Source organism: Mytilus californianus, unplaced genomic scaffold, assembly GCF_021869535.1.
Source record: "Mytilus californianus isolate M0D057914Y unplaced genomic scaffold, xbMytCali1.0.p SCAF_61, whole genome shotgun sequence".
NCBI classification, from domain to species: domain Eukaryota; kingdom Metazoa; phylum Mollusca; class Bivalvia; order Mytilida; family Mytilidae; genus Mytilus; species Mytilus californianus.
This window is the reverse complement of record NW_026262714.1, coordinates 170116-193609: the sequence shown is the minus strand read 5'-3', so window position 1 is coordinate 193609 and position 23494 is coordinate 170116. Positions and strand designations below refer to the sequence as shown.

General features: G+C 31.9%; 1 protein-coding gene across 2 annotated transcripts in view; it reads right to left on the bottom strand.

Annotated features, from left to right (window-relative positions):
- LOC127707284 (multiple epidermal growth factor-like domains protein 6) overlaps nt 1-20318 on the bottom strand; it is a 116996-nt gene extending 96678 nt beyond the window's left edge. The window contains exons 1-5 of one of the 2 annotated variants that reach the window (XM_052211821.1): nt 20258-20318; nt 17344-17416; nt 13954-14172; nt 10108-10311; nt 1972-2172 (exon numbers count right to left, since the gene is read on the bottom strand). In XM_052211821.1, coding sequence (XP_052067781.1) covers nt 1972-2172; nt 10108-10311; nt 13954-14172; nt 17344-17416; nt 20258-20263 — 703 coding nt within the window. In that variant the 5' untranslated portion in view covers nt 20264-20318. The remainder of the gene's footprint in view (nt 1-1971; nt 2173-10107; nt 10312-13953; nt 14173-17343; nt 17417-20257) is intronic. The other variant, XM_052211819.1, reaches the window with a different exon arrangement.
- Nucleotides 20319-23494: the final 3176 nt, after the last annotated feature.

Here is a 23494-nt window from a genome sequence, read left to right as displayed (position 1 = left end):
CCAAGGAAAATTCAAATCTGAAAGTCCCTTATCAAATGGCAAAATCAAAAGCTCAAACACATCGAAACGAATGGAAAACAACTGTCATATTCCTGAATTGGTACAGGCATTTCCTTATTTTCAAATGGCGGATTAAACTAGGTTTTATAGCTAGCTGAACCTTTCACTTGTATGACAGTCGCGTAAAATTCCATTATATTGACAACAATGTGTGAACAAAAGAAAAAGACATAATAGGTAAAAAATGTCAAAAATAGGGATAAAGCAGTCAACATAGTGTTATAATCTTAATCACTATAAAAACAAACAAATATGTCAACAAAGAAAAACAAAATGGCTTATGGACAAAGCACATAAGCAAAAATGAAAGACCAGAATACAAAAAATTACCAGTTTACTCTGTTTGCAAGTATACAATTATTTAGACATATACAAATGTTTTAGCATGCTGCCCGTAGCAGCAATTGTTTATTGAGCTTTTATTACAATGCAATTTAACTTGCTTGCGTACGTTACTGACACGCTGTTTAAATAATATTGTAATGATCAGTTTTTTTTTTTTATTTTTCAAGAATAACGGATTTGAGTTCATAGACTTAATGTACACATAAGATCTATCACTTAAATTTCCTGGTCAGGCTCTACAGATGCAAGAGACGTCTTTAATTTTGAACGACACACACGTACTTAACTCCAGTCATAAAAGTGATTGATTGAATGATTGACTAATTGATTGTTCGGTTGATAAATAAATTGATCGTTTGATTTATAAATTGCCAGTTTACTTCATTGTGAATCCAGTCAATATTTTTGAGGGAGAAAAAACTCTCTATTGTGATTTTTAAATGCTAATGCGTGTTGGTATTGTTGATTCGAAAGCAACTAATTACAATATAGATTTATATGTTATTAGAATGTTAGCTCTTAAATGTTCTCTTTATTATCTGAATTATTTATACGTATATCGTACGCTGTAGGTTAATAAGATATATTTATAGGATTTTAAATCTACTGAGATAGCAAGCTGCCAAAACTTAAATTAAATTCAATTTCTTGCTTTTTATGCATTTTTTGTATTAATGTTAATCATAACTAATAAAAAACGATATCGTCAATTGTTGGATTTCACCGAATCTCTTCAAATTAAAAAAAAATAAAATTTCGATGTTAGTTAGACAAAATTTGCCTGATTTTCTGTATCAGTGTTATGTAGCGGTCAACAGTAAATCAGAAAATTAGTCAAAATTAAGTTGTTCAGATGACACCTAATCCAATGATTGTCCTGATATGCTGGTACTTTTAGTGTAAATGTACTTGTTCTCTCTTTATTAACTTAATATTATATTTTATTGTGTCATGATTTGATTTAGCACGGTGTCATAAGGACATTATTGCTACTTACGCCCAAACATCAATACTTCGAATTTTGCATAACTTATACAATGATACAATTTCAATATAAAATTTATGATTATGAAATAAGTCATGAAATGCAGTTTGCTACTCTTTTTACAAATCTCTCCCTCGACAGTATTATTAGTTATTCTAGTATGTACATGATGTAGTGTATGTACAGATGATACTTTAAGAGTAACAAAACCTATCCACAGTTGATCAGTTAAGTAATAGATAATTGAAGCCTCACTTTCGCTGGAATCTTACATTCAATTAATATCACCCGGTTACAAAAAACAATAACTATTGACATTAATGCGCATGTAGAAAAGCATTATATTTAATTTGAATCAAATATTATAATGATGAGTTGCAACAATGTATGCATAATGACAAACTGTTTTAAGATTTCATAATTTAGAAGGCATCCTTACTTGTTAGCAACACTTTTATTGATGTGTTGTTTAAACAGAATGCTAAAATATGAATATATCAGTATTGCCAAAAGTATTCACATCATGCAACACATATCCTTGAAGCAATAATACAAAGATTAAAAGATGTAACCACACTTACATTTATTGCAGTATTGTCCAGCTCGTCCAAGAACACACCCTCCAAAGCAAACACCTGTAGTACTGTAACACGTATTACTCATACAGTTTTTAGGGTCACATCCCCAAATACAGGTTCCATTTGTAGGATAACAATGTTGGTCAATACATTTGGGTGGACATGGTTTTGCACACTTTTCTCCCCAGAAACCTTTCCAACATCCTATAAGTAGACAATTTGCATACTACCAAGTCTAGTAATATTATATCGGTGAACAAGTTTTTATTTGTAATAAACGACTAATAGTATATCATTAATATTGGTGGTTCTTGACGCTAGGAATTGATATATGTGCATATTGACTGCAAAATTACTTTCTTTATTCGAGCGTCACTGATGATATTTTTTTTGTAGACGAAAAGTGCGTCTGGCGTACAAAATTTTAAGCCTGCTATCTATAATGTGTTTAATGGTTTCATACATGTGAAAAGTTCAAACAAATTAGACACTCGATTGATTTAAAAGCGAAGAAAGACATATTTAATGGAATTTAATTGCACGTTACATACAGCAGTATTTTCACTTTTAAAGTATAACGCATGAAAAAAGATTAGCACCATTAGTATATGCATGCCTATTTTATATATCTCCAAATGTTGTCTTTTTGTATGATATTCAGTCTTACAAGAGACAATATTCCGTCAATTTGTTTTTTTTTTATACTAGATTGTCTTAGGAATGTCGGTTACGTCGTGTTGTTGTAGTGTGTTAGTATTCGAATTTTGTGCTTGTACCAAGTCAGGTTTATTGACCATGGCCAATGGAAAAGGAACTACAACTACAACACACCGCACACACACCGTAATATTGAATAACATGAACCCCACCAAAACTTTAAGCGAATGCAGATGCTCATGCTGGGCGGGAGAGGAGGGTAGGGTAAGTGGGATGGTGGTAAAGAGATCTTGTGCAAGGACAGGAGATGAACTGAGGAATAAACTTAAAATACTTGTTAAAATAACAAACAAAAAAATTTATATGTGTATGTGTGAAGGAAGAAATTATAATATCAATAATATTGGGCATTGTATCTCTCATTTTTGGTGTATGATATATATTCATCCCTTTATACTTCAATGTATGGATATGAGACAATTCATTGTCATTGCATTCGTGTATTACGCATTATCATGTACTCGAGAAAAAATGCATCGTTTTAATTTAGAAATGTTATGCCCTCCGTTATTCTGAACTTGCTGTTGTATTTTCCTTTGAACTTTTACCAAGGCGTATAAATGCATTCTTGGTCATGTTAACGTTGATATGAAATTGCAAACACTCGGTCGATCAAATTGTCTTACCTATTTACCTTTTCACCTTTAAAAAAATGAGTTAATGATTGTAAAATAAATTTGTTTTTATCTAAAGAAATAATCTTTACCATTTTGCGTATTTAAAATCTTCAGTAATTATGAGTTAGCATATCGGAGTAGCTATGAACAGATTAAACAGAAGCAGTAATTTTCAGTAGCCACACGGTGGTCATAATTTGACACTTTACATTGCTCTTTTCAATCTGCATTCGGACATTACAAGCTGTTACGTACGTGTGAAATACCAAAGTGAATTCAATTTGTCAAAATTCATTTTTACTATGATACATTAAAACTACAACCATGATACATTAAAACTACAACCATAATATTATAATCAAGATAAAAAAATATGATATTATAGAGCAATTGAAACGCCGTTGGTATATAAAGGAGATTCTGAGCTGGATCACATATGTGTTTAAACATTTATTTAATCGTATTCACGATCAGGTATATATTCCGTAATATACTTTTAATTTGGCGAATAATATGCCTTGACGAGAAGTTTTCGGCTAAAACTGGATATGAATTCACGCAATAATAATTGCCTGACAAAATTAAACAAATAACCGTCATGTAATTTCGGTTTAATTATAAACTGTTTCAATTTAATGGTCTTCATTATCTTAATTCAGATTACATGTTTATTCAAAAACATGACCTGTAAATTGTTGATATCATTGAATTTGAATTGCAAATTCTACTGTCGTTTTTTGCTCGATTAAAATGTTTGATGTGTATCTATTTTACGGACACATCGTAAAATGTTGTACTTTTCATTTATTATAGTGTATAAAACTTACTGGTTAACTTCTGGTGTAATTTCAAATTTAACTTTCAAACACGAAGTTGTTACATTTACAATTACTTACATTGCACTTTGGTAAACTGGTTATTTTTACAGGGATAAGATAACATAGGGAAATGAAGACAACATGACGAGCTGTCATGTCATCAAAAAAATACAACGAAGCATTGATCTTACATGTTACCTTGACACTACTCAACACAGCTTGTATGACCAAGTCAATACGACAACTAAGTGGAGCCAACTTTGATCGCACTATCAATTAAGTAATCAACAACATGGATCGCAGAACATAACGGCAATACCCAGCACTAAATGGGACTGCTGTCAATGCAGTACTGTTCAAACCATTCGCTTGCAGTCAGGTATGATCTGTTCAATCTAAGTTCAAACTGTTTAGTAGTTGCTATTAACCTATACAGATCCTAAACAAACTGAATTATCGTTGTCAATTAATCTGAAAATTGACCGAAAGACTCAACATGACTAAATAATATAATATTGTTCAGACTTTTCAGATGATGATAAGATCAAAATGACCGTTTCAAAGTAAAATTTTTAAACTAGTGATGAAACCGGGTGATTACATTGATTACCGAAACACGTTGATGTACCTCCGTCGAGAAACTTTACAAGTTCTGTCAGGAGCTAGAAAATGTCCATAGAGAAATATAATTTCAGTTACTAAAAGTAGAAGAAACGTCTCATATCGTGGTCCGGAAATTGGCAGCAGCACAGGAATCATTGGTACATGTACATGTACATTCCTACACTAAGTATTGAATATTCACAGGTAAATATTAAGACTTTCGGAAGGAAATCAGAAAATGGTGTGCTTTAAAGTCTCAAATATCAAGCCTAGAACGGTAGAAGCGTGCCAAAGCAAAAGCTACTAGAACAAAAATCGCAATTGCTGAAAAAAAAGACATGATCCTTCAACGGGAAGCAACGGGTTTTGTATAGGCAAACTAAGATAAAGTTTAAATGAAACAAAAAGACAACCAAATGACACTACAGTATGCTTCATTGCAACATGGATCAAGAGGCCACACGTAGAAAATCAGATATTGAACAATTGGCTAAACGCAGGAAAGCTAAATTGGAACAAGTAGCCGATTGTGCATTATACAAGAAAGCTGAGATAAAGGCCGCTTTCGCTTCGAACTTTCAAGAGACACAGAGAGAAGCTGCAGTGGCCAACATCCGTATGCAAGAGTTCGAAGACAGCAAAGCTCTAGGGTAATCATCCTTACCGTACTAAAGACTCATTCCAAGACAAGTACAATACACCCTCAATCAACATCTTGACTGTGGCTGAACTTATTTATAATGCATTTGAATTTGCGACATAACGCAAGCATTAGATAAAGCTGGAGTATTGGTAAATATTTTCTCAGATAGAATTTTCATACACTTTGCCAAATGAAGACTTTTCCATGCTTTTTTGCAAAAATTTAATAAAAAGTATGGTTCACCGTGCTATTTTGTAAGCTATAAGTCGTTCAAAATTGCCCAAATTTGAATAGATTGTTCATGAAAAAACACTGTTTGTGAATGAAAAGAAATCTTTTGTATCTTTTAAAATAAAATATGAGAAGATAGGTTTTTAAATATGCTTTTAGAAAATAAGAATAAAAAATGATGTCACCGAACTTGTTTTCTTGCTATAAGTAAATTGAAAATTTCTCTATCATTCCCTTATAAAAGATTTACTATTTGAATTATCTCCCCTTAAATGACTAATTTGACAATTTTATTCGAACAAACACAAATCTTTGTTATTAGATAAATCAGTCTGAATAATGCAATGAATCGCTTATTTTTCTTTATTCCAATAAACAGTCTAACCCACTAATTGCCAATCTGTCTCAAAATTTGCAGATTTAAGCAAAGAACTAGATTTATTGTGAACTGCTATCTTACAATCAAAGATGGTGGTATACAGTTAATCTACCTTAATAAACAACATACAACCGCACTACAAATCACGAGGGTGCAACCACCTGTAAGTTCTTAGTCTGGCTCGACCGAAACAGCCAACAATGGGAAACCGAATGAATCAGTTGAAACTAGGTCAACAATCCTTTATTTCTCTTGCCTGATTTGAATACTTTTTTAATTCTATTTGACGTTATGGACAAACTGGGAAACAAAACTTTATATACTGGCAGATAAGTCACTTCCGGAAAAGTGGAAGCGGGTTTGTCATATCAATTATATGTGGAAATGTAAGATTCAACATGTCTTTATAAATAGAATGTGATCACATTCTCATTTATTGGGACGACATTCCTATACCTGAAATCAAAATGCATCATCCTCACCTAATAGAGCCCAGAGAAAGCATTCCGTTGATTGAGGATCATTAACAAATTCTACTCTTAATATTGAGAGACTCTATAAAGGCAAACAACGTCCTTGTCTCACGCGTAGGACCACACAGAGATAATTATGCCCGACAGCTGAAACTGGAAAAGATAATAATATGAGTGACTCGAATTGACCAGCAAGACATTCCTCTTGAATTAAACATAAACATAACCAAACGTTTGCTATTGCTGCCAACAGCTAACAGTCTGTATGATTATACATTGAGAAAACAAACTCAAATAATGCCATAAAACAATAATTAAAATCAATCATTATCTGATTAGACCACTAAACAGAAATCTTGAAGATATACTCTGATGTCAATTGAAACTTTGCCCACTTCATGCACTGAAGAGTGTTCACACTATTCGACGACTGGAACTATGTGCCGCCGTGCTAGCCGTTGCGATTGCACAATGTTTCTTAAATAGACTTCCCAATAGACACAGGGAAATAATATACAGAAGGTAGAGTGGTCTAAGGTTACATCAATTGTGAGACAAAGAGATTCCTTATCAGAAAAACAAATCAACAAGGATTGTTAACATAACATTTTCTCAAATGTAATAATTTATGTTTATTTAGATCGTGTGGTAATATCATGTGTAGAGTCGAGTCCACTACTATAATAATCAATACACACATATAATTACAAAAACAAGGAATTATACAATACTATAACAACTTTAGTCGAAGATTAAACAACTAAAGCTTAAAAAACACAATAAGAGTTAATAGAATCAGTGGCACTTTAATTCTACCTGAAAGGTCTTTGTTAAGGAATTCGGGAAACTGTAAATAAAATAAAAGACTCGAAAGAAAAGTTGGACAAAAGATCGACTACTTAAGCAATATACATGTATATTCACCGTATAACCTAAGATATATACATGTATGGTACTTTCATGTACCTGTGTTTGTTAATTTAACTTTCAACACCTACCCTCTACGTCGAGGTTTGGTTGCATTTTGTATTTTGACATACTTACGGTAGTACATTCGAGCTATTTGTTAACAAATTGATAACTTCCTTATTTTCTTTTTTTCTTTATTCTATTTTGTTATATATATATTTTTTTTTCTTTGGTTTTGTATCTATCCATTTTGTTTAAAATACTCCTGTCTTGAATGTTATAAGGCGAGTATACAATGTATGCTTACATGTAGTTTTAAAACATTTCGTATACTGAACATTATATATGAGTCGGTAAGGAGGATTTCCATAAACGGTTCATTTATGATACGCGTGTTTTTTGTGTTATGAATTGAGGAATGACACACATGCGAAGAAATCTTTTCCTGATAGATGGTTGTGGACACTATTTGCTGACAGAACCAACATGTGTAGTTATAAGACCAATTAGTCATGGCCCTGTTGCTTTCTATGATACATTCTGCAATTTCAAGCATTTATTTCTATGCGTCTTACGTCTAAATAAAGTGACAGTCCTTTCATGTCAAAACTTTTCGACATCCTTGATTGTACTGAAACAATAAAATTCCCTTAATTGCATATAAGATATAACATGTATAACTGATTCCTGGAAGTTTGGTAGTACAAAACAGCACTTCTGATTTGATCAGCAGGCAAAGTATTCCCTCTTTTTTCAATTTGGTGTACTATTTCTTTTATGCAAAAGGGTTCTACAGTGTACTTGAGCTTTCATTTGATAAAAAAAAATATCCAAAGTTACAGTTATGCGAAGGAACTATTTTGTATAAAATATTTACTACTTTTATGTATGTTCGTTCTGACCATTCCCGAAGTAGGGATTCTATACTTTAAATGGATTGTGTTGAGTACTACTATTTATACGGTTTTTTTTGCAGACGCTGAAGTGCATTTCTTCCACAATATCACAATGATATTGTCAGAAAAATTTTCTTTTTATGTGTAACTTCTATTTATTTTATTTTGTTAAAGACACGGTTGTTTGTTATATTTAAAACCACACAAACCTATTGAAGTAGTTGTCTGCAAAAAGAAATTTATATAATGCGCTAACATTTGTTTCACTTCCTCAAAATTATCAAAATGCAGCCAACGACAGAAATTTATTTTTGATAAGCATGTTCGATCGTCAGTGAAATGAAACATCAAAGATTAGATAATAACCTTTCATAATGTTTCGAAATGCAAAATTCCATATTTACATGTTTAAAGCATCTAGATCAGGTAACAAATGCATCCACACTAGGAGGAAAATGCATGTACTTTTGGGATCAGTTCGATATAATCAGTCATAGAACCTAGAACTTTATTTATGGTAGAATTGAAAAAAAAATGGTCAATTCCGGAACAGTTAGGATCAATTCTTAAGTAGAATTGTCCAAATCTGTTGTTGTTAAAACTATCGGAATCTGTTCTAAGGTACATGCAACTATCATAATCTGTTCAGGATAGACTGCTCGTAACTAATCTATGGGAAACATTGTGAAGGATAGAATTATCAAAAGCTGTTAAGGAGTAGAAATGTCAAAAATTACACTAGGGAAGAACTGTCAGAATCTGCTCATTTATAGAAATGTCTAAATTTTTTATGGTCCTGAAATTTTCAAAATTGTTCAATCGAAGAACTCTTAAAATTTGTTCGAAGGGTAGAATTGTCTAAATATGTTCTTGGATAGAACAGTTCCTGCCAAATACTGTTCTTAACTAGAAAGGTATATAATTTATCCCATATAAAATATATGTATTGTTATGACATCACTAGCCCCTACATGCATATATGCGGCATAACCCGAAATAATCAGATAATTGATTTATGATGTAATACATGTAACTGAAACCCCTATATTTTCATGATATACTTTGATACCTTTAAACAGACGATATTCAAGCTTGTCTGTTTATATGTATCAATGTATGCTGATATGAAAAGAAAAAAAATCCTAAAATGGATATTAAGTATAGAGGTCGTTTTAGGTACACAATTAGCATTGAAAGAGTTACCTATTGTCAATTAGATATACTCGGAGTTCAATACAGTATATATGTATTAACGTAAAGTAACGTGAACTCTAGTTTTTTCTTGACATTGCAGAAAATCATGTATCCCTATACATGCTATACTGCTTATTATAAATTATGGTGTGGATATTCGATCAATTCTGCAAAATACACTCACCTTCAGCATCGATAAACTTTCCGTTGTGTGTTGGGAGCATTTTTATTTTTAGCTTTTTTTTTTATTCTAAATTTCTTGAAAACAATATTTAAGAGGGAAGTGAAAAATATAGTTCGTTACCATTTAAAATCATGGAAAAAATATTTATTTTAGTTTTGATGTCTAGTGATATTTTCGTTGTTTGGTTTCTGTTTCATTGACGTATACACTACGTCTCCTTTTATGTATATAAACATTAACATGTTGTGCATTACCGACCTGTTGTCATATTAAACTTTGTAAGCAAAAATGAAATAACATAAATTGTACCAACTTTACTGCACAAGTCGTATTTCGACAATTATGTCTATTTAGTGGTTAAAAATTCCGGTTTTTTTTTGCGAAGGCAGCTGGTGTTTTCTTTTCTTTTTTAAATTGAGCAAATGCAGTTTGTCTGTCAGATTGTAAAAAAAACTAATTGTTGTTAATACGTTACCGTATATTTCTATGTAACATAATTGGATGAACGTGTATCTGTTGAAGAAGTACACATTTGTTGAAGGGCTATTATCACAATCGATGCTCCTATTCAGGTTAAGGTAGGCCTGTTTTTTAATATCTCTGTAGCATAGTTCAGTTGTTTCGGAATACACAGTTCCATTTGAAAGGTACAACCGGAAATCATTCATTCGGGTTGGCACTGTAAAACAAATATAATAGTAGTGATTTAATGCAGCATCGGTCATGTTGCATAAGCAAGGGGAAGCCCGTGATATCTCGATTTCGAAATTATCACAATCGAGGCGTATTGATATCTGATAAAGTCTGCTATAGATTTTAAAAGAAAAGGAATAATAAAGCTTGACGTAAGGAAACTATATTAACTGAGCAAATACCATTTCGATATGAAAATGAAGTGACACATTGATAAGATAACTACAAAAACTACGAAAAGATAAAAAAAAATATGATCGATTACATCTATAAACGACATGACAAAATGTAAACACACGAAAAATTAACGGCCTTACTGAAATCAAAACAATGAAAGAACAATACCTATGCCACTCATGAACCAACGTCAACCACCGAATGACAGGCTCATTGAAAACATATGGTGGAGTTAAATATGTTAGCGTTGTTTATTGTTATTTTGACTCATCTCAAGTTCTTTGTTATAACTTAAAACTTGAGGTTAATGCAGATAAAAGTAAAATAGTGGTGTTTGTTTTCCAATTTTTTTCATACTTCAAAAGTGTCTTTTACGTTGTCCGGTACGAAAAAGAAGGAGACATGTTTTGAATGATTTTGATAATTAAGGAGATGTCTACCCAGGACCACAACATTTAAGACAGATTAATAGTCTTTCGACAGTATAACTACTACAATCCTTAAAAAGGTAGAACTCACATTCAAAACACAGCTCAATCTTTAAGTAAAATGATCCAACCTGTGTAACTGTACAGGCGCAAAAGATCTGGTCCCATTAACTACGATATGATCGAAAAAGTCCATTTGAAATTTTGTAAATTGCTGTTACCTTGTACATTTGTTGTAAGAGGCAATAGCTGTCAAATTAACGTTCACCGATTTGTCTCAAATTCTCATACTTGATCTAAAACATGTAAAATGTTTATCCAAATAACAAACCCAAAAAAACAATTAACAGTCTTAGACTTCGGGTTAAAATTCCATTTTTTTTTTATTGTTTAATACGATGGAGACTATTTACTTTATCCCATGGTTCAGCGGGATGTTACTTTCTCGTGCAGACCAATAAAAAACCAACAATATATGTATTTTAGACCAGTCGCAATCTAATAAAAGTGGAGATGACGTATGAAGAATTTCAGTGGTCATGTGATCTGATATTAACATTAATATAAACATAAATACACAGACAAACATATGTAAACTGATAATGACGTATTGTCTAGGTCTGTTTGATTTCATGCAATAGATTTCAGAGATAAAAAAATGGTTCTTTACGGTTATTCTTCCGTTTATTTGTTAGTTTTTTTGTTTTTTTTTTTGCAATTTTGGCAGTGTTTTCTTTTAGACAACTGAACATGATTAGCACATGTGTAACCCATTTTCAACTAAGAGTGAAATTGAAAGTTGCATGAAAACACATTCATATGAGGTTGAGTTATTGACTTGAAACTGATAATACATGCACGAATTTTTTTTAAAGCTTTGTTTTACAACATTGACCCAAACTGACTGTTAATAGCGAAATATTTAAATTTTGATATTTAAAACATAGTAAAATGTTTATCCAAATAACAAAAGGTCCAAAAAAAACAAAACAATTAACAGTCCTTGACTTCGGATTAAAATTCCAGATTTTTTTATTGTTTAATACGATGGAGACTATTTACTTTATCCCATGGTTCAGCGGGATGTTACTTTCTCATGCAGACCAATAAAAACCAACAATATATGTATTTTAGACCAGTCGCAATCTAATAAACGTGGAGATGACGTATGCAGTTTGGGTCAATGTTGTAAAAAAAAAAGCTTTAAAAAAACACTCGTGCATGTATTATCAGTTTCAAAAACTAACATGATAGGTACAATAATTTAATGCTGGTCTTAACTACTTTTTGGAAAAAAGTTTAAATAAAAATATAGTAGAATTTGCAACGAACCTGTTTCGCTCAACTGATATTTTTTTAATAAAACAGATACAAATCAGAAGAACTTTTCTATGGTTACTGGATTCAAGGGCATTAACTATCTACAGGAGTCAACTGATGATTAAGGCCATGTTCGATCTTATTTTGCTGATCATTTTTGTTGTTTACAAAACAATGTAGTTTCCACAAACAAACACCAATGAGAAAGGGTGAAATAATCACTCAACGACAATCATTATTTATGTTGTCACCTGACGGCTAAGATCATATAGACGTATTTTTAGATTGTGTCCTGATTATCATTTTTGCTCTTTACATATTCTCTCCGTCTACTATTGTTTCCACAAAAAACATCACAAATATGGGTACAAATCATCAGCAGCAATAACTCTTATGATAAATTGACTAAATAAGGTGTGTTCATCGATGTTGACTTTTTTACATCTTGTCCGGCTGATCTTTTTGCTCCCTATCTAGAATAGTGTACATAACAATACACCCTACTAGGTAAAAACTTGTCATTCAAGAGCAATCTATATGACTTATATAAGGAATACACTGACGATTTCAACCATTTGCCAAATTGAGACTTTTAGTCCTACTTATCATTTTGCTAGTTATAGTTTTTTTCATCTACAATAATTTCCGAAAGAAAAAGAACCCAAAAAAATATCGGTAAAAATGTCGACTTACGATTTCGACGATTCTAACTGATTTGTAGATCTTGTCTTGCTGGCAATTTTTCTTCTTAGTAGTTTCGTGTTCACAACTTTCGTTTCAACATCAAACAGAAGTATAGGTTAAAGTCTTAATTCAAAGCCAATACTCCAATAAGGTGAACAGTGACGATGTCAACAATCTAACTTATTCGGAATCCAATCTTTTTTATTTTGTTGATTCGCTTTTTACTGTTTCTTTCTATACACTTTATTCTCCGTGAAGAGAAAAACACGAAGATAGATTAAAATCGTAATCAAAGAGCAATACATTGTAACTCCTATAAGGAGTCAACTGACAGTTACAACATATTTTCGTATTCGTTGATCTTATCCTGTTGATCATTTTGCCAAGTACAGTTTCTCTTTATCTATCATGTCTATAGAATATTCCCGATAATAACAAGCATCGAAAAAGGTAATTACTCGTTATACAAGATATATTATAACCCCTAAAATTATCGTCTGACTGTTAGTATGATTTGCCATTTTGAAAATTTGTGCCGCGACTGATTTTCCCAATAAACAATAGTTTACACTATATAAGACGATACTTGCATTTAACCTCCTCATTTCATTTTCAGCTTTGTTGGACATCTTTTTTTTGTAGGCAGAATCATCGAACACCTGTTGTAAACTAGACATACGAAGAATGATTGTGAACAATGTTGGTTTCATATGACTCAGTAGTTCCAAAGAAAAGATTTTTGTGAAACAACTGTAATACAACTGATTGCGGCGTACGAATACAATGACGAATAGCAAGTATGGCGACCGACAACGATAGACGCCAAGAGATGACAATATCTCATTTAGGCCCGTTGGTCAAGGTTTACAAAAAAAAAGTATTAAGATATTGTATGGTGTTAATTTTCAGAAGAAAAATGGGGGATCCACAATCCCCCAAATTTTCTTCTGAAATCTAACACCATACTATATTTTAATACTTTTTTGAAACAACTAATAGTTCGTATATTCAGGACTGACCATCATTCCGTAAATACATCTGAACACTAGTAATGTAGGCTAATTTGGGAAGAAGAAGACCCCACCATGTGCTCGATTGATTACCAGCTGTAGATGAACATCCATCATTCCAATTGTTATTCGCAGGTCCTTCTATTGCCAAGTTCGCATTGTATGAAATACCAGCTCCGTCTTTATATGTTGTGTCTTGTTCTGCTCTTCCATGTAAAGCCAGATTTACTGCAAATAAAGATTAACTGTTAAACAGTACTTTCTTTTCACTTGTTATCTCACTTGTTGTATACAGTTGGAAAATTTGTTACGTGAAGGATAAACTAGTCACTGACGATATATTTTATGGATACTTGCAATGTGTTAAACTATCAAATTAATGTAATATACGGTCTTTATCGCATGACATATTGTCATTTCGTTCAACGAAGCCTTAAATACCTAAATGAATGATGGGAATTTGTACAAAAGAATATAGTTGTTCGTGGTAGAATACTTACGATTGGTTCATAAATCAAGCCAGATATTGTTTAAGACATTACATTTTGTCAGTCTAAATGAAATGACAAAAAGTTGGAAACTAGATTTTATTTAAACATTATGAAATAACATTTTTCTGTATTGTTAATGACATTGATGTTTTATGAGTATCCATTTTATCTGAATGTAAAGGGGCTGATATTAAGATTGTGAAATAAATAGACAATTTGTTTTCGAAGATCTCCAAGTATTCTACTTCTCTCTTTTATAATTGTCACATACTGTGATATATCTACAACCAAAGGAAGAAAAATAAGATTTCAAGACATCATTCACGCAGCTGTTTGACACCTCGTTATTTTATATGTGTGTATGTTTTTCCCGTTTAAAACATCATTGAACATAGCAACTATACTAATGTACAATGTTGCAACCTAATTACAAAGATGATTTCTAAAAATGCAATTTAGTCATGATGCACAGCCGGTATTTCACAAATACGTTTTGGTTATATTGTTGTTGGGTTGCTGTTTCTTTGACTTTTGCCTATCATCACTTTATATTTTATATTCTTTGAAGCTAATATTTTCTAAGTATAATGAGAATATAAATACTGAATGGAAATATTAGTTAGATTCAACAGTGAACTTTACAAAAGTGTTCAACGCTTATTCAGCTTAATGGAGAAATGAAACTGAAATAATAACTAATTTCCTTATGAACAGAATGAATTTAAAACAGTTAAACATGAAAGAAACAGGATAATAATATATAGATCATAATAAGAAGAAATTTACAAATTAAAGAATTGACGGAAAACACAAACGTAACGAACACAACAAGACACCGCAAAACAAAAGCCAGAGTTTGAAAACAACAGGTTCTGTTGAATAACAAAGAGACAAACTACTGTTCACGTATAATCAAAATGCGACAAATTAAAAAAAAACTCTAAGAATAAGTAAAGGATGCTGTGGAACCTTGTGTCTCGCCTGCGTTTGCTGTAGTCTATGTAAATGTGCAAAGTCCATTTATCAGTAAAATGTAGAAAATAGTCTTATTTTGACTAGGTGCTATCGCATGAAGGTTCAAAAACGTTATTCAAGTTTTAGAATCTTTAATCATATACTGTAACTACTGTTGACTAAAAACTAAATCAATTACATATAGTTTATTTTTGAATAGAAAACAATATAAATGTCTTCCCCTAAATGGTATTTTTTGATGATCTGGGGGTGTCTGTAAAATTTGACCGAAATTCTTATAATGTTAGACAAATGAAGTTTGTGGTTTGAAGACTGCAATCCCAAAGTGTAACAAAATGTTGCCAAAAAGGAAAATATTCGATTCAACAGTAAAATACAGAAAAGGTACTAATCATGCAACTGTTTTCAGTATATTTTTTCATCATGAAAAAGCTTATCGTCAAGTTGGGAAATTATTATGAATGTTTGACAGGGTTATTGACGTCTGTAATACGTAAATGCCAGACTATATCTAAATATCAACTAAAATAAAGCACAATTTTATAGTTTCATACGACAATTTTGTAGAAACATACTGCTATAGATGCAGTCTTTGATATTAAAAAAAGCTTCCATCAAAGTTTTGTAAGATGTCATAAAGGTTTGACCAAGTAGTCCGTTATCTGACATTTTATTCAGAATGTGAAATTGCTAACCCCAGATTATTCATACATGTTGACTGCACAAATATTATTTCATGTGTTAGTAAAATACAGATCATAAAAATCAAATAAAAAAATGACTCTGCATTATATATGTATCTCTTTATAACGATGAAGTTTCTGTTAACGTTTCCTGAAATGCATTCAGGGTTTGAAAAGGGTGTTTTCGTAGAATTAAACACTGTATAAATTGACAACAAGTATTGCCCTTGGCTTGTCTTCGATTTAAAGCTGCATCTCGGGGACAACAAACTTACTACTCATTTAAAGTTTTGCGATAATTCGCTTCGATGTGTGATTTCACACTTTTAAGAGATTATTTGATAACATGCAGACTTCTTATACGTTCAGGTATTTCACATCCAATTTTTTATGGAAATATTCTTTATAAAGCACAAAAATGTCAGTATTCACCTCTGAAACTAACAAAACCTTTAAATAGACTTATTAAGAAGGGATATAGTTACGATACTGTTGTCAGGTCAGTAAAGATTGCATATTTTGGCGTTAATATTGATTCACTTATAGGGTCTTTGCATCGGCACTAAACACATTTATTTAAAAACCAGTTGTTGGCATGACACGGGTTATGTTCTTCTGATATATGTTATGATGGTATGATTCTAAACCCCTAACGGGAAGGATTGTGCCTGATATTCATATGATGAAGACATAATTTTTCAATCAGTTTAATTGAAGTCTGGAGCTGGCATGTCAGTTAACTGCTAGTAGTCTGTTGTTATTTATGTATTATTGTCATTTTGTTTATTTTCTTTGGTTACATCTTCTGACATCAGACTCGGACTTCTCTTGAACTGTATTTTAATGTGCGTATTGTTATGCGTTTACTTTTCTACATTGGCTAGAGGTATTAGGGGAGGGTTGAGATCTCATAAACATGTCTAACCCCGCCGCATTTTTGCGCCTGTCCCAAGTCAGGAGCCTCTAGCCTTTGTTAGTCTTGTATTATTTTTAATTTTAGTTTCTTGTGTACAATTTGGAGTTTATTATGGCGTTCATTATCACTGAACTAGTATATATATTTGTTTAGGGGCCAGCTGAAGGACGCCTCCGGGTGCGGGAATTTCTCGCTTCATTGAAGACCTGTTGGTGACCTTCTGCTGTTGTCTGTTCTATGGTCGGGTTGTTGTCTCTTTGACACATTCCCCATTTCCATTCTCAATTTTACATGTTACAATTCGCAAAGATGGTATAATTATATATGTACTTACTCTGTGCTGTAACTGTCATCATACAAGTCTGTATCATAATAAGAATAATATGTGTTTGCAGCTTTGAGATCATCTGAAAGTGAGTTTTGTAATCATATAACTATCAAGATTATCAACACTACCAAATATTCTTACCGATATTGATTTTAAACATAGTTTATTCAGGATTGAGCAACAGGCATAGCCTATAAAAGCTCTCTCCATAAGGATATTCTGTCTTGAACGGAGGCAATTAAATATTCTTGCAGCTATACAGTTCATTGTGCATTCCATGATCATATATAATAAAATATTAACCAAAAATCAACAATACATTTTTGCAAAAAATTTGAAAATATTCTTTTAACTTATCAAAGCGAAATAACCAGACAAACAAATAAATGTTGCTCTCTGGTTCATTACTAGAATGTTGCTGACCATCGAAATAGAATTTTAGAGTTATAGTCGAAATTCGAGTTTATGTTCGAGTTAAAGTTGTAGTTAAATTTCGAATTGAAGTTCGAGTTAAATTTCGAATTGAAGTTGGAGTTAATGTTTGATGTTTAGTTCGAGTTATGCTTCCAGTTCAAAAATATATTCATGTCCATAAAGAAAACTAAACAAATGTAGTTTACTATTTGTATGCTCATACTAATAGGAAATATCGTGGGTGAATCCAGAGGGTGGAAGACCCACTTGTGTAGGAAAATTTGTGTTTTTTTTTTTCCTTTTTCCTTTTTCAATTCGATCCCCTTTACTATTTTCGGCGGGCTTCTCTGTCCCCTTGTTTTTAAAGTCATTGCTCTAAAACAGAAATTCACTGAATGCGAACTCAAATTTAATAACTCGAATTCTTACTCGAAGATTAGCTCGAACTCGTGACTCAAAATGTGACGCATACTTGAGTTGTGACTCAAACTCTCTTACTCGAACTTTTATTCGAGCTCTTAATCGAACTTATAAGTTGGAATGTCCCTTTGGTATCGTATGCCTATGTTGTTGAGGTTTGTTTTTCTCTGTATGTCACAATATTACGACAATTCTCTACTCATAGCACGCGTTGTGCTTCAATTCTTCCGGTTAATTTCCCATGTGCATAGATGTATATTTTGTAAGATAGTAAAGTCACAAAATTTCGAAACCTACAGGAATTTAAAAGAGTCATCTTAACATACTTTAATAATTTTTCAACATTTTTGCTCACATATAGTGTATTACCATAAAATCATCACATGATTTCACAATGCCGTTGAAGACTTATTTGTACAATTTGCGACATACATGTACTGAGCAAATCAAATGACATATGTAACCAAATTGATTGATTGTAGGTTTTTAACACAATTTCCAGCACACTTTGCTATATCATGGGGGCCTGTTACTTATTTGTATGGGCCTGAGTACCGGTTGGACAGATCCACCAGTCTCCAGCAGGAACACTAACAATCACAGTCAATTAAGATGTGAGCTAAACGCACCTTGTCGAAGTGTAACTCGCTCTCATGACTTTAACGTTGATAGACTACATGAATATAGCAAGAGATTGCTGTACCTGTAGATTAAGTACTCAGGCCACACGGCATTTGAGGCACAAAACTGAAGTTATCTGTATCTGAATGACAATATATACTTAGTTTTATTAAGACTCTTTTAATTCTTTTTTTTTTTTTAGAAATAGTTTTCAAAATTGCCATTATCTTTAATCTTTAAGGTTTGTATAATGATTTATGGTCACAGATAGTAGAACTATAAAGTACATATATCAAGCCATGGAACTATGACTATCTTTGTTGAGATTGAAAAACGTTTTTTTTTTTTTTTTAAGTGGTCACGGTACAATTAAATAAAGGGTACATAAATTGGCCATCTGTCTTAGTTTGAAATGTATTTGATAACTTAAATGGAAAAATGACGAATTACAGTAGAAAGAGTTGCAAAAGATGTATACATTCATAAAAAAAGATGATAATAATGGAAATGATAACAAATAACCTAACCATATCAGTTAAACATTGTGCTAGTGATCAAATACGATATATATACGGGGTCATAAATTGCGTATGGGGTGAGAGCGAGCATACTCTGTAACGAATTTATCATTCCGACTATCTTTAAACAGGAAGAGTATATGTTATTGTAAACAGATCATGAATACTTTTCAATTATTGTAAAATTGATCAAAAAGAGTCTTTAAATCAATATTTGGTGTCAGGTGGACTATAACAGTGATCTAGTCTTCATAATTAAGAACATACATGCACTGGCGTTTACAAAAACAACTGCCACTAATAACAACATTAAACAGCTACTACTTACTGGGTATTTAAAATAAACCCCGCAACTGTGTATATGTATATCAGAAAATTAGATAAAATTTGGGATACCTATATACGGATTTTGAGTAATCATAAGAATATTCTTCAGCAAAACCAAAATGTTATTAGAATTATTTTAAATATTGTCTATCAGATCAAAATTAAATCGCATTTGTTAATGATGTCTTTCGTTTCAAAATTTAACAAAAATATGTTTAATTTTCAATCAGGTTTCAAAATTAGTATTCTGATCAGTACTGGATTTTGATTAGCATAAATCAGAATTCCAATTTTAATAGTAGATTTACTGAATACCAATTTGTACTTTATCATATATCTCTTGCAGCCATTAGCACACAAATAATAATAAGACACTAACTCAGTACTAAAGTACATTCACATGTGTGGTATAAACCTTTTCAGATTTCAAATCTTTAATGACCCGGTATGCAAATAATCTTTATTATTTCATTATTCGTTATATTATAATGATAATTTTATTTCTAACGAGTATAAGTTTGTATTTTGTGTGTTAATCATCTATGAAATATGTTTGAACAGTATGTGTTTCTTTGTTCTATTTTCTAAAAGCTTTATATCAAGTACAGAAAAAAAGTTACCTTCATTGCAACAACAACAACATCACAATATATCCACTAGTACAGTTAACCAGGAAGTACACGACACACTGTTTTTCTATATTTATATATACCAAATTTGGATGTCAATAGTAAATTCATTGTATCCCTAGCTAGTGCAGTCAGGCATACAAATATCATGTTAATTTCTTCAACAGTTATCGATTTAAATGTAAACGAAGTACTTAAAAGTATTCACAAAATTGAATGACAATTTTTTTTAACTAGTTTTATACAAAACAAATTATACGTTTGTCCTATGTGTATTTTTGTTATTTGTTAAAGTTTGGATGGATGAATCATGTACGCTGGTCATAGTATATGGAAATAAATGGCGCTGTGATAGCAATCGACAGAAAAAAAAGTAATCGTTTCATCGGAGACCGAACTGTTTTAAGTTTTGAAACATTGTAACATCACTATGTTTTGGTAAAATGTAGCAATTGCCGCTTTATCAAAGTATTTATGCCATGTAAATTCATATATCTTCATCCCGCCTCCCAAGCAACTTTAATTACATGCCATCATTAAGAATAAGTAGGTCAAGTGTGAGAATGCAAGATATACGTTTCAAATGACATACGAACACACAAAAACGCACCATGTAATACATATTACGTATAATGTGTGCAAGGAGATGCAGGTAAAACATGTAGACGTAAATACGAAGTTCTCTAAAAAACCGAGATATCCCATTGATGTTTACACTTTCATTCGAAGTTTTAAAACTACATATGTGTAATGTATAGCTTCTAGTTTGAAAGGACATGATTAAAACGTTGATAATGTAAAACATGGTCTTTGCCAAGCTTAACTTCTTGCGTTTGTTTGTACTGTATTCGTGTCACGTAGTGTTGTCATTTTAGCTGTATTTTTAACATTGCCATATAAGCGGGAGGTTTGGCTAGCCATAAAACCAGGTTCAACCCACCATGTTTTCTTAAAATGTCCAGTACCAAGTCAGAAATATGACAGTTATATCAAATAGTCCCTTTCTATGGATGTTGGCGTTTGTTTTTGAAGCAGTTCAGTGTTTCTGCTATTCTGTTGTTTTCCTCTTATAGTTGATGTGTTTCCCTTGGTTTTGGTTTGTTACCCGGATTTGTTTTCGCTTTATCGATTTATGACTATTGAACAGCGGTATACTACTGTTGCCTTTATTTACTTCGATATGTAAACTGTAAACTCCCTCAGGCAAAGTTGACCTTAGATGGATTTGGCTATTTTTTAGGTCTTCTTTGGTCGTATAGCTCTCCAACTGTTTCGGTTCTTATACATCCTTTGCTTTCAAATATTTGGCATTGAGCGTTCCGGATGAAGGTAAATCCAAAAAAGCACTTCCGACGCATGAAATTTATAACGTGTTGTTTTCATTTTTTTTTAAGGCTATCGTTTGCTTTACAACATGACTGCCTTCTTCAACAGCGTTAATGAGAAAGTTCATTTGTGGTAAAAAAAAATGCTAACAATTTTAGATTCACTAGTATATAGAATTTTATATTGATTTTTCTTTTTATTGAATTCTAATACTTTTTTTTGTTTAAATATATGCAAACATACGTATTGCACACTGTACAAATATTTCCACCCAATCTATCATGATTCGTAGGAATCTTCATCTAGAAAAGTTAAAGTCACGAAAAAAATACAATTAAGCAATGTATTAGCTGGCATTAAAAGCTGTAACATTAGCTCATAATTATTCACCGCATTGTTCATCACACACAGCATTTTTCTATTTAGTGGTTTGTGGACTTATTGTCTTTCGATTTTTGCCATGACATTGTCAGTTCTGTTCGACTTAATGTTTTGAATTTCCTCTTGGCACCTCCTGGCCCTTTTTTATAGTCTTCGCCTCAAGAGTACGTTCATATATGAATTTCTAATATTTTTAGAATTTATTAGGTAAAATTTCCTTATATTTTTATTCGACAACCTCTACAAAATGATGACCAGTGGATCTAGATTAAACAATTTTATATCCATTTTTTTTTTAGATAGAACTGCATTGTTTTATAAGAATGATGCCACTTAGAAACAGTGGTAGCGGGCTAGAAGTATTGACATATGCTTCATGAAAAGTGTCTTTTTTTAAAAGACAAAGAACAATGTTTGGTTCATCGGACTTAAGATGCGTTTTTGTCACCATGTCTACCGAACAACAAAAAATGAATAAAGTGTGTAAAGTTTAGAAATATAAAAAAATTGCATAATTGTGTAGTTTAGAAGAAAATGACTTTCAAATGAAACAGAAATCCATACTCTAGTGGTTTTTTCTCTCCTAGCCACAACGGAACATCCTTATCTATAATGAAATTTTTTAAACTGTTGATCAACAAGAAACTTTTTTGAACACTCGCTAAACCCCAAAAATGAGGTCAGGAACAGTGAACGTCGACAGACTAAACCTTCCCGACATAAGGCATCTGTTTTACAAGATATGAAGCATCCATGTCATCTACCTTCTGTAATGCAAAGCTTTATCAAGAAAACTCATCTCTGCCGTGCCCAGATTAGCATTCCTGTCTTATTGCATTATGTTACAATCTTTTCAGCTATAAAAACTTGTCTTAATTTTGCTTTTTTTTATCTGCTCCTACCTCTCTTCATTACCTTTGTTCAAGATCAAAGTTAAAACACTTTTGATGTTCCTAAAGGAGCATTTCTGTGAAGTTTGTTGAATTTCACATTTTTTCTGTTGTTGACTATAGCTTTAATTGCAGGAACAATCCTTATATAGCAAATGTGACATAACTAGTTTAATCCCGTTACATTTGCATTTGCCTTTTCTAAATCAGGCAAATCGTCAGAAATTTTTGTATGAAATAACATATATTTTTTCTTTATTTTAAACATTGAGTTTTCATGTCCGATCTCTGATTGTTTCTGTTAATATTCCAAACTTCTAGAAGACTCTGGACGATTCAGAGATATGCATATATACACTTGTCTATTGGTCAAAACTATACGTTGGCCTCTTGCTGCCTGTTTTGCTATTTTGTTGCTCGGTTTCTATCTCGTTGATGTATATCCAATATCTCATTTTGTTCGTACTTGTTACACAAATATATAAGTGTCTGAGTGTTTCTTTAAATTATAGTTTGTTTTTCTTCCAATTTTAAATGGACAACAGAACAGTTTCTAAAGTTCAGTTGTTGGCATATGATGACATGAAGAACGGTTGTTAACGTGTTCAAATCATCATATAATTAAGGGATA